The sequence below is a fragment of the Barbus barbus genome (genome assembly GCF_936440315.1).
Source record: "Barbus barbus genome assembly, chromosome: 43".
NCBI lineage: Eukaryota > Metazoa > Chordata > Actinopteri > Cypriniformes > Cyprinidae > Barbus > Barbus barbus.
The window spans coordinates 708,497-723,810 of record NC_136721.1 but is presented as its reverse complement, the minus strand read 5'-3'; the positions used below and the strand labels follow the sequence as shown (position 1 = coordinate 723,810).

Sequence of the window (15,314 nt, the reverse complement as noted above, 5' to 3'; positions counted from 1 at the left end):
ACTGCTTAAAACAAAGTTTTCTAGTTTACTAGCTAATTAAAAAATAAAACCAATTGTAATCGTTCAAAAATGTGTACATTTATTAATAGCAATAAACTTGAAAAATAATTAAATTTTGTATTTAAAATAGTTATATTTTGTAATATTATATTAGCATTTATATTATTTTATAAACAAAACTAAATGAACATATATAAAATATATTTTTAATATCACAATGTCATTTAGCAACAAATCCAGCTTCCTTTGATAATTTCGCTGATAATTATTTGGCAGCACTGCTCTGGTCCGAAGGCCTTGGTTTAGTTTGAGTGTCATGAGTGTATATTTGGGCAGTTTTTGGCACCAGAGGGTTTGAGTTAGAGTGCTCCAGATTCAGATATCTTTCATAACTTTCCACATGTGGTTGTATATGAGCCGACTCAGAAGCAGAAACCTCCTGCAAAGCTACAGAACTGTTAAAAGTTTAGACACTTGTGTAAAAATGCTGTAAAATTATGATGCTGTCAAATCAATTAACTTCTATTAAATCAACATTTGCTGTGAGCATGCTTTGTGTTTAAAGCAGCTTGTAAACTGATATTTCCTACTTAAAACATATTAATATTATATAGTAGATGATGAAAAAATTAACCTTTTTGGCAAATAAATCTGAGTTTTTTAGTTTAAGGCGTGGCTGGAGAGAAACAGTCCATCTAAACGCGTCACGTGGTTTGGGCGGCGAGAGCGCGCAGAGGAAGCTTCTGGAAGCGCGCGTCTCTCTTCCGTTAATCTCCGCGAGAAGCAGAAGCCGTACTCCGGTTTCCAGCAGAATGTCAGCGGTAAAAGCGCTCAACCCGAAGGCGGAGGTGGCCAGGGCTCATGCGGCTCTGGCGGTGAACATCAGCGCCGCTCGGGGGCTCCAGGATGTGCTGAAGAGTAACCTGGGACCGAAAGGCACGATGAAGATGTGAGTCTCTGCGGCTAATAGCTGCTTTGTTAGCACGTGTTGGCCAGTGCTAGTCATTATTCTCGAGCTAGTGGCTAACAGCTGGAAACACGTGCGAAATGACCGAATATTACAGTGTTTAGCAGTGCTTGGCAAATCTGTTTGTTAATGAAAGTGTAGGTTTGAGCCCGTTATGGACTCTCAGCGGTCGTCTAGTAACAGTTAGTTAGCATCAGAGCTATCAACTGACTCATCATGACGATAAGATGCTTTCAGATGCCCTGCAGACACATTTTACATGCTGATATGGATATTTGTTTATTAATAACGATAATAATAATTATTATTATTTAGGATAATTTAATTTTCTCATCAAATATCTTAATTGCATCTAATGTAGTCATTTTAACCCTAGAATGCATGAACCACAAATACTATTCAAATGCATCAAGGGAACTTAATCCTATTTTATTTCACCTTATTTAGGAAACACTTTATTTTAAGGTGTCTGTGTTACACGTTACATGTACTTGCTATTATAATAACAATAGATTGTGCATAATTACATGCAAGTAACCCTAAACCAGACCCTAACAGTACAGTAAGTACATGTAGTTAATGAATATTACTCTGCAATTACACTGTAATTAGCACACCTGGTTATTGCTCAATAAATAAATTATTTTTTGATGTTTTAATGTCAAAAAAATCTTGTGTAATATAACTAACGTTAGTTTTTTTATTTGCTGGTTTTTGTTTTTGCTATACTGTCTTGTTTTTATTGTGTTTGTCATGAAAATAGCTTAAGATGCTTACATGGCATTAAATAAAAATATACTACTACTACTTTAAAAAATTAAAAAAAAAAAAAAAAAAAAAAATATATATATATATATATGCATTACAAAAGACGGCATGTATTTTTAAAAACAGTTGTAGTTTGGCGAGTGCAATCTAGAACAGAACATTTATGATTTATGCTTTTCTGTGCATAACTTTTGGGCAGAGTTTGCACCTCTTCCTTTTGGTTTGGACCTTCATCTGTGTTTTTAACATTCATTCTTATGCCATGTGATACTGGTGCAGTGAGGTGTGTTTTTAGAGAGTTTTACAGTGACTTTAAAGTCCATAAATAACCTTTATATTTTATTCCTAAGTGATTTTGAAGTGAAAGCACACTTGCTGAAGGTGTCATGTGTTGTGTTCCTCTCACAGGCTTGTGTCTGGTGCAGGAGACATCAAGCTCACCAAAGATGGGAACGTTCTGCTGCATGAGATGGTAAGAGCTGTACTTCATGTAGGTGTGCATTTATTTGTAAAATTGTGGCATTTAGCCCATATTGCGGCTGTGAGTTTGGATGCAGCGGCCTCTCCAGATACCAGACTGACCCAGAATCAGTGTCTCAAAAACCATGTTAATCTTAGATCTTGATTCAGCATTTTTTAGCTCAATCGTGTTAAATCAACATCTAAATCTGAGCGTGATGGAGTGAGGCATTGGATTGAATTGGAGAAGATATCTGTCCAATCTAACATCTGTAAGTTCTTGATTCCTTCAGCTGGAGTTATGAAAATGGTCATTTACTCATGTCTTTCCAAACCCTTAACTTTGATTACTCTGAAAAACAAATTAAAATATTTTTAATGAACCCTGAAAACCTCTCACAAAAATGTAAAAAGTAGATCCAAAATGTTTGAAGTTATTGTGAAATGAATGCATATGAACGGAGTAGTTTTGTCTGTTTGAAGTCGGTACTTTTTCTAACACTAGAACCAAGCAGTTCCAAGTCTTGTGAAAAGATAACATTTGTCTCTTTTCAATAACATTTTGCATTTCAGTGACAGAAAGGATTGCTTATAATTTTTGAATCAAGAACTTAAAATGGTTCAAAAAATGGAAAACCTTTTTATTTTTTTCAAAACATAATAGAAAACCAGAACAAACCCATTTGTAGTTGTTTCAGAACCGAACAAGTGATGTTAAAAGTTGAAAAACTTGTAATGCAGTTAATAACTGGTTAATTTTGTTAATTGAAGATATTGTGAATGTTGGTAAGAAAACTGTTTTGTTTTGACTTCCGTTGTATGGACAAATATTATAGCTAATGGGAAGTAATTCAGTAAAAGCAGGCAAATATAAGAGCACAGTCAAAAATCAGTCGTATCTGCCACATTTTGACCAGATGTGTGCCACTGCCAGGTCTGCATAACTTGGGCTGCTGTCACTTTAAGACCTAATGCATGGATGTAATATGTGACCCTGGACCACAAAACCAGTCATAAGGGTAGATTTAATATCTGAAAGCTGAATAATTAATATTTCCATTGATGTATGTTTTGTTAGGATAGGACAATATTTGTCTGAGATACAACTATTTGAAAATCTGGAATCTGAGGGAGCAAAAAAATCTAAATATTGAGAAAATCTCCTTTAAAGTTGTTCAAATGAAGTTCTTAGCAATGCATATTACTAATCAAAAATGAAGTTTTGATATATTTACGGTAGGACATTTACTAAATATCTTCATGGAACATGATCTTTACTTAATATCCTAATGATTTTTGTCATAAAAGAAAAATGTATAATTTTGACCCATACAATGTATTGTTGGCTATTGCTATAAATATACCCCAGCGACTTAAGACTGCTTTTGTGCTCCAGGGTCACAGGCATGCGTCTGATTTTCTCCCAACTGTTTGTTCACGCATTAATTTTTACTCCATCAATATTCTGATTTGTCTTCAGCAAATCCAGCATCCCACTGCTTCATTGATTGCTAAAGTGGCCACGGCCCAGGATGACATCACCGGAGACGGCACCACATCTAATGTGCTGATCATCGGAGAGCTCCTCAAGCAGGCAGACCTCTACGTCTCTGAGGTTTACATGCACTCCTTGTATTTCTAACTCTGTGTTAATTCTTTTCTTAAGTTAAAAGTTATGCCCGTCTGTCTGCAGGGTCTTCACCCCAGGGTGATTGCTGAGGGCTTCGAGGCTGCTAAGGACATGGCTCTCAAGGTGCTGGAGGAGGTGAAGGTTGTGAAGGAGATGGACAGAGCGACTCTCATCGATGTCGCCCGGACCTCCCTCAGAACCAAGGTCCACGTGGAGTTGGCTGATTTACTAACAGAGGTGAGAAACATCGTTTGGAGTTCTAAGAGGTGTGCTGTGATGCAGTGAGAAGCAATAAATTCAGTTTGGTCCTTGTTAAAATGAGTTTCTGTCCTAACAAGTCATTGCATTGCTTTTAAATGGGTCATGATATGGAAAATCAAAAAGTTCTTGATAGTTGCACAGAGCATACCGTACAATAAAAACACTGCAAGTTTGACCTAAAAGTAGGGATGTGTGCCATGACTAATTTCATGAATGTTTTCAACCCTCTACAATGTGAGTAAATCTTCACTCTGGGCGACTAAATGATGTCTAACATTAGCCACTGGCTAATAAATTCAGATTTTACTCGCCAGTGTAAAATATATATGTATATGTGACCCTGCAGCACAAAAGCAGTCATGAGTAGCACAGGTATATTTGTAAATATATCAAAGCTTCATTTCTGATTAGTAATATGCATTGCTAAGAACTTCATTTGAACAACTTTAAAGGAGATTTTGTCAATATTTAGATTTTTTTGCTCCCTCAGATTCCAGATTTTCTAATAGTTGTATCTCAGACAAATATTGTCCTATCATAACAAACCATACATCAATGGAAAGATGATTTATTCAGCTTTCCGATGATGTATAAATCTCAATTTTGGAAAATTGACACTTATGACTGGGTTTGTGGTCCAGGGTCATATTTCATGTATATTAGGGCTGTTCGATTATGGCAAAAATCATAATCATGATTATTTTGGTCAATATTGTAATCATGATTATTTAACTGATTTTGAGTGGGCCACATGACCAAAACTTTATATGAGTGATACTAAAAAGGTAGTGATATATCAAATACATATTTTCTGTAAATAAGGTTGCTATGACATCTACATTTTAGCGACCAGCGAAATTGCACAATTCTCATTTACCACAGCAGAATACTAGGGTAACTAATAGTAAAAAATAAACAAAACAAAGTCCTCTATTGAAAATATTTAAACTGTCAGTAATAAAGAAAAGGACAAATACAATAGAATAAAAAGATACAAATGAATAATCAAATGTAAAATAAAACGGCTAGTCTTCACATTAAGGCTGAAACTTTCTTTGTTTCTTATTGAAGCTACAAAAGTCGAGCAGTGTGGGATTTTGTCTTTGTCATTGGTTGTTTAATATTAAGCACACCATCGCAGCAGGAATATAGCACGCTGTCACTTTAAGAGCCGCACAGATCCAATTTACTGTTACACATGTATTTTCATTCTCAACTTTTTAAGTTCATTTATTACATAACCGACGAAGGTTTACGTGAATAATCATTAAGCACTGCATTTTGGCATTGTGTGTATTTGACTAAGGAGCGCATTTTGAGCTAAAAGATGACTTTACCGTGTTCTGTTCCGTCTCTGATCGCATATAAATCCTTGTGTGGAACTGAAAAAAAAAAAAAACTTGAATAATCTAATAGGGATGCATGATATTATCGGACCAATATCGGAATCGGCCGATAATGGCTTTAAATAATTTTATTATTGTTTAGTTAATTGTAACAAACAAGTTCTTGTTAAAAACTAACCAGAATTACCAAAAAATAATTATTTATCGTGTAGGTAGGCTATCGGACAAAATAAGTTTAAAATTATCGGCATATCGGATATCGGCAAAAATTCAATATCGTACATCCCTAATCGAACCAACTTTAATAAATCAAGCATGTCCCATTTTGCAAAAGTTACATGATTTTAGTGATTTGCACGTGAAATTGAGCTTTTATGGAGGAACAAAAGCACACCGCTGGAAAGGAGGCGGAATGGGGCGCAATAATCCTTTAATCTCGATTATTGTATTTTCATAATCGTTAAACAAACCATCATGTTTGTGTACCATTACACCCCTAATAGATATAGATATATGTAGATAGATATAGTTAGGTTATTTTGCACCCTTCTGAAACGCCAGAGGTTGATATTGTCTGTCCACCAGCTGCTGTGAGGGTGAGATGTCAAGGGTTACTATTTAACTTCATAACTAACCTCCAGAAACAATATAAAGATCTAAAAATACATTTCCTGACCCCTTCCGTGTGATTGCTGCTGGACGGTTAATCGTTCCCCAGGACGGTCTCGTTAGGGTCGTCTGTACCACACTGACAAGCCTCGTTTTCCTCAGGCTGTGGTGGACGCTGTTCTGGCCATCAGGAAACCCAACGAGCCCATCGACCTCTACATGGTGGAGATCATGGAGATGAAGCACAAAACTGACAGCGATACACAGTAAGATCTTCCTCTTGTGTGCACTTCAGGCTTCATTTATATATATCATGGATATCTTAGGAGTAGTTCACTCTGAAACAAAACAATTAAAATTGCATGGAAAATGTTAAATTGTTTCAAACCTTCCTTGTTTCCTTGGAGCAAAGAAAAAGTGTCTCATGTTAGTCATTTTGTGTTTAATGCTTAGACTGATCAGAGGGTTGGTGTTGGATCATGGAGCCAGACATCCTGACATGAAGAAGAGGGTGGAGGACGCTTTTATTCTCACTTGCAATGTTTCCTTGGAATACGAGAAAACGTAGGCTTGACTAATGTTCATATATATTTACTGTAGGTTACTGGGTGATTCTGTCAATCATACTCGCTGTGTGTTTTCACAGAGAAGTGAACTCTGGGTTCTTCTACAAGAGCGCAGACGAGAGAGACAAGCTGGTGAAGGCGGAGAGAAAGTTCATCGAAGATCGGGTGATGAAAATAATCGAGCTGAAGAATAAAGTGTGTGCAGATAGTAAGAAGGGCTTCGTGGTCATCAACCAGAAGGTTCGTTTTTAGAATGTGTTTATCATTTAAGGCAAACATCACCGTTAATATTGATCAGCACTCTTGTGTTTAGTGAACAGACCTCTAGAATGAAACTTTCTGTTCTTTCTGCATGTGTTCATCAGAGCAGTAGAGGTTCTGTCTGTTGACTCTTAACCTGCACAGCTTGATAAATCACTTGCATGAGGCTGAATTACTTCTTGTGTTCAGGGTATTGATCCATTCTCTCTGGATGCGCTGGCTAAAGAGGGCATTGTGGCGCTGCGTCGAGCAAAGAGACGGAACATGGAGAGGTAAGAGATGAATGTGACCAAACCACTTTTTAATTTACCTGTTTGATTCTAAAACAAAAGTTGTGCTTTTTTTGATTGGGATTGCTTTTGTAAGCAAGCATATTGCTAACTAAGCTAATTGATTACAAATAAAGAAAATGGTAAAGCAAATAATATGTGTATATATATGTTAAATTGTCCTTTTCCTGTTAAGTATACTTGCACTTACTATAAACACAAAATAGCATTGTTTTGGTTAAGTACCAGTCCAAATATTGTCAATTTAGTGTTTAAATGTTTACATTATATGATGAAATAATTGTAAGAACGCAGTTACAAATTTCAGATTTTAACTTTCTCCACCAATATATATATATTTTTTTTAATTAGCCAGACATTTTATAATTTTCAGGGTCCCCAGAATATTTTATTATGATTATCTAACATGCAATATGTCAAACGAAAGAGCAGAGCCTCTCCTTTTAAACAAAACAAACCATTATTTTTTTATTAACACTTAAATGTAGGTATCGTGTAAAAAAAAAAAAAAAAAAAGCAATTTTGAACGAAGCTGAGAAAATGGCATAGATTGAGTCCATCAACATCCCCAAAGATCCACAATCCTAAACCACTTCCTGGATTGTCATTTCATTCAGTAATGTTAGACATGTTTGATTTACATGCTGTTTGATGATTGTATTATTTTACATATGCATCTGCTTGCATTCACGATCACTTGTTTGTGCTGCTTAAAGTGTTTTGATGCAGAGGTTCAGTACTCTCAAGATGAACAGTGAAAACACAAAGATGAAACATTCTGTCAATGACAGGAAGAAGTTAATGTGTATATAGTCTGCCCAATTATGTAGAGATTATTCAATGAAGAGCTTGCAACATTTTTTCTCATTTGTTTGTTTTCCTGTAAGGCTGACTCTGGCCTGCGGTGGTGTAGCTATGAACTCACTGGACGATCTGACGCCGGAGAATCTGGGTCACGCCGGACTCATGTACGAACACACACTGGTGAGCACTGGGCTTTTATTATAAACTCTCAGAACTATCTGAATGTTAGTTCGTTGTCATTTATTTGGCCTTTTGCAATAGGGAGAGGAGAAATACACGTTCATCGAGAAGTGCAGTAACCCTCGTTCTGTGACGCTGCTGGTGAAAGGACCCAATAAGCACACCCTGACTCAGATCAAAGACGCCGTGAGAGACGGACTCAGAGCCGTCAAAAACGCCATCGAAGACGGTAGGGAGACGAACATTACAACAGATGTTTAATGGCTCCGCCCACTAACATTCAGGATGGTTAATACTAGGGCTGCAACAACTAATCGATAAAATCGATTATTATCGATTATGAAAATCATCGACAACGATTCTCATTATCGATTAATCGGGTCTGCCCGCAGTGTACGTCCAACTTCAGCTGGTTAGTCAAATTACGGCACTGAATAATGCATTTCTATGGACAAAATGCATCTAAAAATAGTGGAGGAAACAGAATGAGATTCTGCCGGAGAAGCACGTGATCCAAGCTGCCCAAAACATGATAATTCTTTATTTTAAGCTTTAAGTTAATGCATAAGAGTAATGGCTTGCCCTGTCAGGCGCTTTGACAGATGCGTGTGCGTCCTCAGCGCAAAAACGTTCAGTTTACGGTCATATCCTTATCTATAAATGCCACAAATTCACGCGAGCATTTCCATTTTTGCATAAAGGTCCGTCCTGACAGTCTGTGTTAAGTTTAAAATACTGAATGAGCGCCGGCGCGGCGGACGGACAGAACACAGCAGAGAGGGAGACAATTAATAGGCTTTTCAGCGCAAACATATCCACTGTGCTGAATTATCTGTTGTTGAAAGTTAATTTAAGGTTTAAAATAAATTCAAATATTTTATGAGAGTAGGAACTTTAAAGGGATAACAGCGTGTAATTGTCTGAATATAAACATGAGACGCTCCATAACGGCCTTTTACAGGATAAAGAAATGACGAGGTGACTGTGATCAAAGTAGTTCCTGCAGAACATTACTCTTACCTGTTGGTTAACACTGAGTTTGTGTTTTTATTCCTCTATTATTATCTTTATTATTTTAATTTTTAATAGAGGTTTAAACTATATTCAATTTTTACAATGCTTAACAAATGTATGTAAGTTTAACAATGTGTTTATGTAAGGTTTGTGCCACTGCTGCTCTAAAGTAACAGTATTGGTGATAACCAAAATCATTTTTCGGCTTTCTGTACTGGTTAGTACTCCAATATGTGTAAGCTCTTTAGTAACAGTAGTAGGCTATTTTTAATGCTATAATATCATTATTGCTGTTATCTATGAAAGAAAACCAGAGCACTTATTTTTTTTTGTATTTTTTTTTCGTGATACCCAATTGCAGTCAAAAAGTACATAAACAATACCAGCAAGAATGCAAGCTGTTATGAGGCCATTTTTTATTATTATGTCCAATAAATGACAATAACATTTTTAAATTTAAACAAATTTTTGACAAATTTCTAAAATATGTTTTCTCTTTATTATGATAAGTGGTCTAATAAATTAAGCACTGTATGTTTTCATAGCATTCAGTTGTCACGTTTGTTTGAAGGACATTGGGCAGAATGTGGAATAGTGTTTTTTTTTTGTCAATATTTTTTAATCCGATTAATCGAAAGAATAATCGGCCAACTAATCGATTATCAAAATAATCGTTAGTTGCAGCCCTAGTTAATACTCCGCCCACTGACGTTCAGTCAGTTTATGACTCCGCCCACTAGTATTCAGTTGGTTAATGGTTCCTCCCGCTGTCGTTCCTGGCGTGCGTTTCCCAAAAGCAAGTTCCGTTGTTACCAACATGGTTCAATGATTGTGTGTTTCCTAAAACCATAGTTTACACGAACATTCAGTCAGCTTGGCAAACGCTCGTGGTTGGAGCTACTGCTCTCGACCTGTGGTTGGAAGCATCGTTTCCTGTTAGAAAGGCATATGGGCTTAAATAAATGTGCTCTTGGGCACAATAAGCAAGCTAGCATGCAGTACAATCTATATTTTCCATTCTATCTAAATATAAATGCATTTTAATCCATGTATTTTGATTGTTTTTCAAAGGCACAATATAATGTAGAGTTTAGTTGAAAGGTGAAGCGGCTGTATTGCTCTGACAGCAGCTGCATCACAAACCACAAGTCAATAATTTCATAATGCTTTGTCTGTATATGATGGGTATCTATATGTTATGTTTAGATTGTTTTCAAAGCACTTGCTGGCATGCAGTATCAAGGGGCTTTGATTGTTTTTCTAATGCAGCGATGTTAGCCAATCAGAACACTGAGAAGCCTTAAAGGAGCTGCCTCTTAAAAACTGATCATTCATACGGAGGTTTAGAGTAAGAGTTGAAAATAATCACTTAAATCAAATCACTTTTTTTGTGCAAAAAACTTTTAACATTATAGGTGAACCTCAAGGAGTGTATTAAAATATAAAATCCTGTAGAGGTGGTAACTTTTTTGGAAATTTAGACTAGTTTTAACATTCACTCGTTCCATTTCCTTCCATAGCTGATTGCAACATAAGCATATACATTAAATGTCTATATTCCTTTAACACTTTCATTGCCACTCTTAAAGAAAAGGTTTAGTTCTCCATCAGATGTCCGTAATGCTGTGGAGATGCTGAGGGTTAATGTGGAGCGTTGTGTTCTCACAGGTTCGGTTGTGGCGGGGGGCGGTGCGATCGAGGTGGCTATAGCTGATGCTTTGGTTAAACACAAGCCCAAAGTGAAGGGCCGAGCCCAGCTGGGTGTGCAGGCGTTTGCTGACGCCCTCCTCATCATCCCTAAGGTACTGGAAAACACATCATCTTTAAACCTGTATTAGGGCCACGATGCGGAAAACATACAAGTCACGGAATTTGTCAGTTTCATTACACTTAAATCGCAATAGTGACCATTATCTGTAAATATTAAGCAGCAAAAAGGCTTTAAATATGAATCCTGCATGTTCTACATGTCTCTGTGTGAATGAATGGAGCAGATACGCGGTTTTATTAACTACAAACATACTGAAGCGTGTGACGCTCGTGGTGATTTCAGTCTGCCGTTTCACTAAATGAGGACAAAAATACATGAACAGCATCTATTGTTGTTCATGTAGAACTGCTCAGAGTCACTTAATTTCATTTGAGTAAAACTGTCCTCATATCATGTACAGATAGAAATTTAAAGGTATTTGCTGCAACCCTTCAACATAAAAGTTTGGTTTCACTGGAATAAACTGTGTCAGAAATGTATTATTGTATACTACTAATAAATAATTTAAGGAATAATCACAATATTTCTCCCATGTTTGAATTTAATAGTATTAAAAAAGTCAAAAACAAAGTTTGTTTTCGTTTGATTATTATATAAATTACTGTTTATGCCGTCCTTTGATAACCAGAAAAAAAATGAAATTGCACAGAATTTCTGGAAAAATCTAAAAATGTTATAGTGCTATTGTAAAAATAAACTTGTTTTATGCATTCAAATAATTAGACGTGCTTAAACAGAATTTGGTAACAAAATAGAACTTGAGAATATAAAACACGTTTCATAGGGCCATAAAAATGTAATTGATGTAATATATAATATATATTGATGTTAAATTGTATAAGTTTTTGTTTGTTTTTTTGATTTAATACAATTTAATTTAACCTTTAAAAAGGAGTCCAGAGAAATAAAAATAAAAATGTAATTTGGGGGGAAATCAAACAGATGTCATAGGGCCCTACATGTATACTCAGACTCCTTTACATAAGAAGCTTGTGGATTCACGCTTTCTCTCCTTCTCCAAGGTTCTGGCTCAGAACTCGGGCTTTGATCCTCAGGAGACTCTGGTGAAGCTGCAGACTGAGTTCAAGGAGACGGGAGCGCTGGTGGGAGTGGATCTGAGCACAGGCACGTTTTTTTATCATCACATTTCTGTATTTGACTGCTGACATGACTTAACAGGGTTTTTGTGTGCCGTGTTTAAAACTTATTTGTTTTTCTTACTGTAAGTACAAAATGGCTCAAATTGTAAAACAAAATATCTGCTTTCTCCTTACTGTAGCAGATGTGTTGTTTTCCCCTAAGGCTGACTGTTTAAAGATTAAAAATGTTCAATACTGTAAAAACTTCAGTAACTTAACAAGAGTCTTACTTAGAAGCAACAGTGTTTGTAAAAGTAAGATTTAGCTGAGATTTGTGTGAATGTCTTTAGGGGTTGGGTGGGGGGAAATGGACTGGTAGTTAATATCACAATAATAATCTGATGTTGCCGGAAAACAAAGAGGTGAAACCCCACTGCGAGAGTGGTGTATTTGGGAAGGCACAGAAACGTACAACACATTCTGGTTAGGCACTTGCGAGTGGTTGCCTGTTACCGTACAGTAGCCCTACATAAAACTTCCCTTGCCACATAAACAGAGCGAGGAGAGATGGCCGATGATTTGCAGATCCTGAGCGTTATCTTGTCAAATGTGTGGTGAGTTCTGCCGCTCTGTAGTATGCACAGTATGTGTGATTGTGAAATCTGGAAAGCCAAAGTAAAAAGCGAGCGTGTAATGTAATGTAATTGCGAGAGAAAGCACTGAAATATATTTTTTCTTCCCATCTCGTATTTTTTACCTTTTAAGAGGTTCCGTATACACATCATTTTCTTTCCGAACATGGAAAGCATTTTCAATCGAATTGTGACCCTAAGAAAAGATGTGAATGGGACCGTGAGGACCCCTGATGTCTTGCGGTTTGAGATGCTGGTTCTCCTGTGTGTGTGTGTGTGTGTGTGTGTGTGTGTGTGTGTGTGTGTGTGTGTCAGAGGAGGGTGTCTAATGTCTGTGTGTGTGTGTGTGTGTGTGTGTGTCTCAGAGGAGGGTGTCTAATGTGTGTGTGTCAGAGGAGGGTGTCTAATGTGTGTGTGTGTGTCAGAGGAGGGTGTGTAATGTCAGTGTGTGTGTCTCTGTGTGCAGGTGAACCCATGATTGCCGGAGAGGTCGGTGTGTGGGATAACTACAGTGTGAAGAAGCAGCTGCTTCACTCCTGGTGAGTTCCAGCAGATCACATTTCGTTCAGTTAGAGAACAGACAGTACGATTAAATCTGAATGCGGTGCTCAGATCATAGATCGGATTTCATTTATCACGCGAGAAGGTGAGACAGACAAGACGATAGCGCATGATTTAGTTTCGAAATGAAATGCAAAAGCACCTGTTTTAAAAATATTTCTGATTTTGAAAAGCCAGTTGACTTCTGCCATTTATCTAAGGTGAGAGAGGACGTTTTTTTAACATTCGTTTCTTATTTATTTGGATCCAGTGTTTGCTTATTTTTATTTAAACTGTAAATTATTTTATTTATTTATTTTAAAGGTGTATGCCATGCCTCCAATCTTTATTCTCTTTGCTAATTAATGTTCTGCGTTTCTTATTAATTTGGTTCCATACTGATTTTCAGTCTTGTATACCCGTTTAAACTTTAAGTTAATTGTTGATTTATATTAGGCATCTAGCATGGTGTATTTTTATTCGTTTTGTTAAAAGTTCTATGTTCTGCGCTGTATTTTGTTGCTTGAATTCAAGCAATTAATGCCGAATTGCTGCTAATTTAAAAGTGAAAGTAAAATGCGCACGGTGCTTTTATAAGCGAAGGAAAAAGAGGGAAGACTCAAATGAACGTCTTCAGCAAATCATGAAAGGCTTTTTCTGTATTTCATGCTGGTGTTGGTGCCAGTTATAATATTCATCATTCTATGATCGTATCATAAGTGTTTGTAACAGCCGACAGCTGTAGTATGTGTATGCCGTGGTCTTGACGGTCCACAAGCACTGACTGTGAAGCCTGTTAGAATGCCCTTATAATTTAACTTATGAAAGCAAACTCTTTTTTTTATATATTTATGAGAAGATATAGTTAAGTAATAATATCACACAAGAGTGCTGTTTTCCTGATTATGAGCACATGAATGTTGTATTGATTTTATATAACGTTTCGACAAACATGAAGTTAATATTGAGCAAGATACATTTTAGACACAATGTTGTCTTTTTTCCTGTTTGGTTTCAAACAAAGCCGAAGCAGTTTGTGTTTCTCAGAGCGACACATTTTTTTCCCCCATTTCTTTGTCATCCATTTATTTGCTTGCTTTGTTTCTGAATGAATTCTGAATATGGCACACCCCTAGTGCCACTGTTTTCATACGTCAGTCGTGTGTTTGGTTCATGCGTCTCTCTCTCTCTCGTCTGCGCAGCACCGTCATCGCCAGTAACATCCTCCTGGTGGATGAGATCATGAGGGCCGGCATGTCTTCACTCAAAGGCTGAGTCTAGTCCATCCAGAAAGAAGGAAATCACCCAGATCTCTGCCATCATCCTGCCTGGACTCAAGACTTCAATCCCATACCGTTGTCACTGTATTTATGAGCTAGGAAGCGTCTCCCCTGCAGTCAGTTGGGTTATGTTAGTTGTGTTACAGAAGCACTGAATTCCAATACACTTTTCTTTGTACCCATGAATGGTTTTGGTGTTTTTGTGTGAATGTTTTAGTGTGTGTGAGTTCAGCTTGAGCTGAGAGAGGCAAGAATACATCTGAGTGTGAATTTGTGAATTTTTTCACTAAAATACAATGAATGAGAGAAACCAAAAATAAGCAAGAATCAGTCCTGCCTTCTTTATATTCGCAGATTTAGTCCATCTGAATGAATTCAGTCTGATTACAGATTTTAATTCCTGTTTATATGAACTCTACATTTTGTGTCCTGATTCTGAAAATCACTGGGGATGATTTCAGATCTACTCCACTCCTTTAAATCTGATGGAAATGATAGTCTCATCTGTTTTAATCTGAGTCTTCAGTTATTTGAATGCTTGTAAACAGCTGCTTAGACCACAAGTCTCCCAAAGCCATTTTTATCCAGCTGTTTTGGAGGCATATATGTTTACTGCTTACCTGGGAGACCGAACATGGACTGACGTTTTCAAAGCATTATTTTTCATATTCATATTTTTGGTAGTCTGTGGATGTCATCTGGTACAGATGCTTGGCGACCAGCATTAACTTAATTGCATCACTGTGCAGGTCGGTCAGTGGCCCATAGAGCCAGATTCCATTGAGAAGAGCGACTGTAGGGAACAGCTTCAGCGTGCTTATAATAAACACATCCATACTGTCCCTCTCTGAATATGC

The 15,314-nt window shown here is 36.9% G+C and overlaps 1 protein-coding gene across 1 annotated transcript; it reads left to right on the top strand.

The window, feature by feature from the left end:
• The first annotated feature begins 716 nt into the window (after positions 1–716).
• cct6a (chaperonin containing TCP1, subunit 6A (zeta 1)) lies at positions 717–14,962 on the top strand. The gene is made up of 14 exons (XM_079405467.1): positions 717–949; positions 2,144–2,207; positions 3,675–3,809; positions 3,888–4,061; positions 6,203–6,306; positions 6,494–6,604; positions 6,687–6,846; positions 7,057–7,139; positions 8,045–8,141; positions 8,223–8,370; positions 10,824–10,957; positions 11,949–12,051; positions 13,104–13,176; positions 14,380–14,962. Exons 1-14 carry the CDS (start codon positions 813–815, stop codon positions 14,450–14,452), a joined length of 1,596 nt encoding a protein of 531 aa, XP_079261593.1. The 5' UTR covers positions 717–812; the 3' UTR covers positions 14,453–14,962.
• Positions 14,963–15,314: the final 352 nt, after the last annotated feature.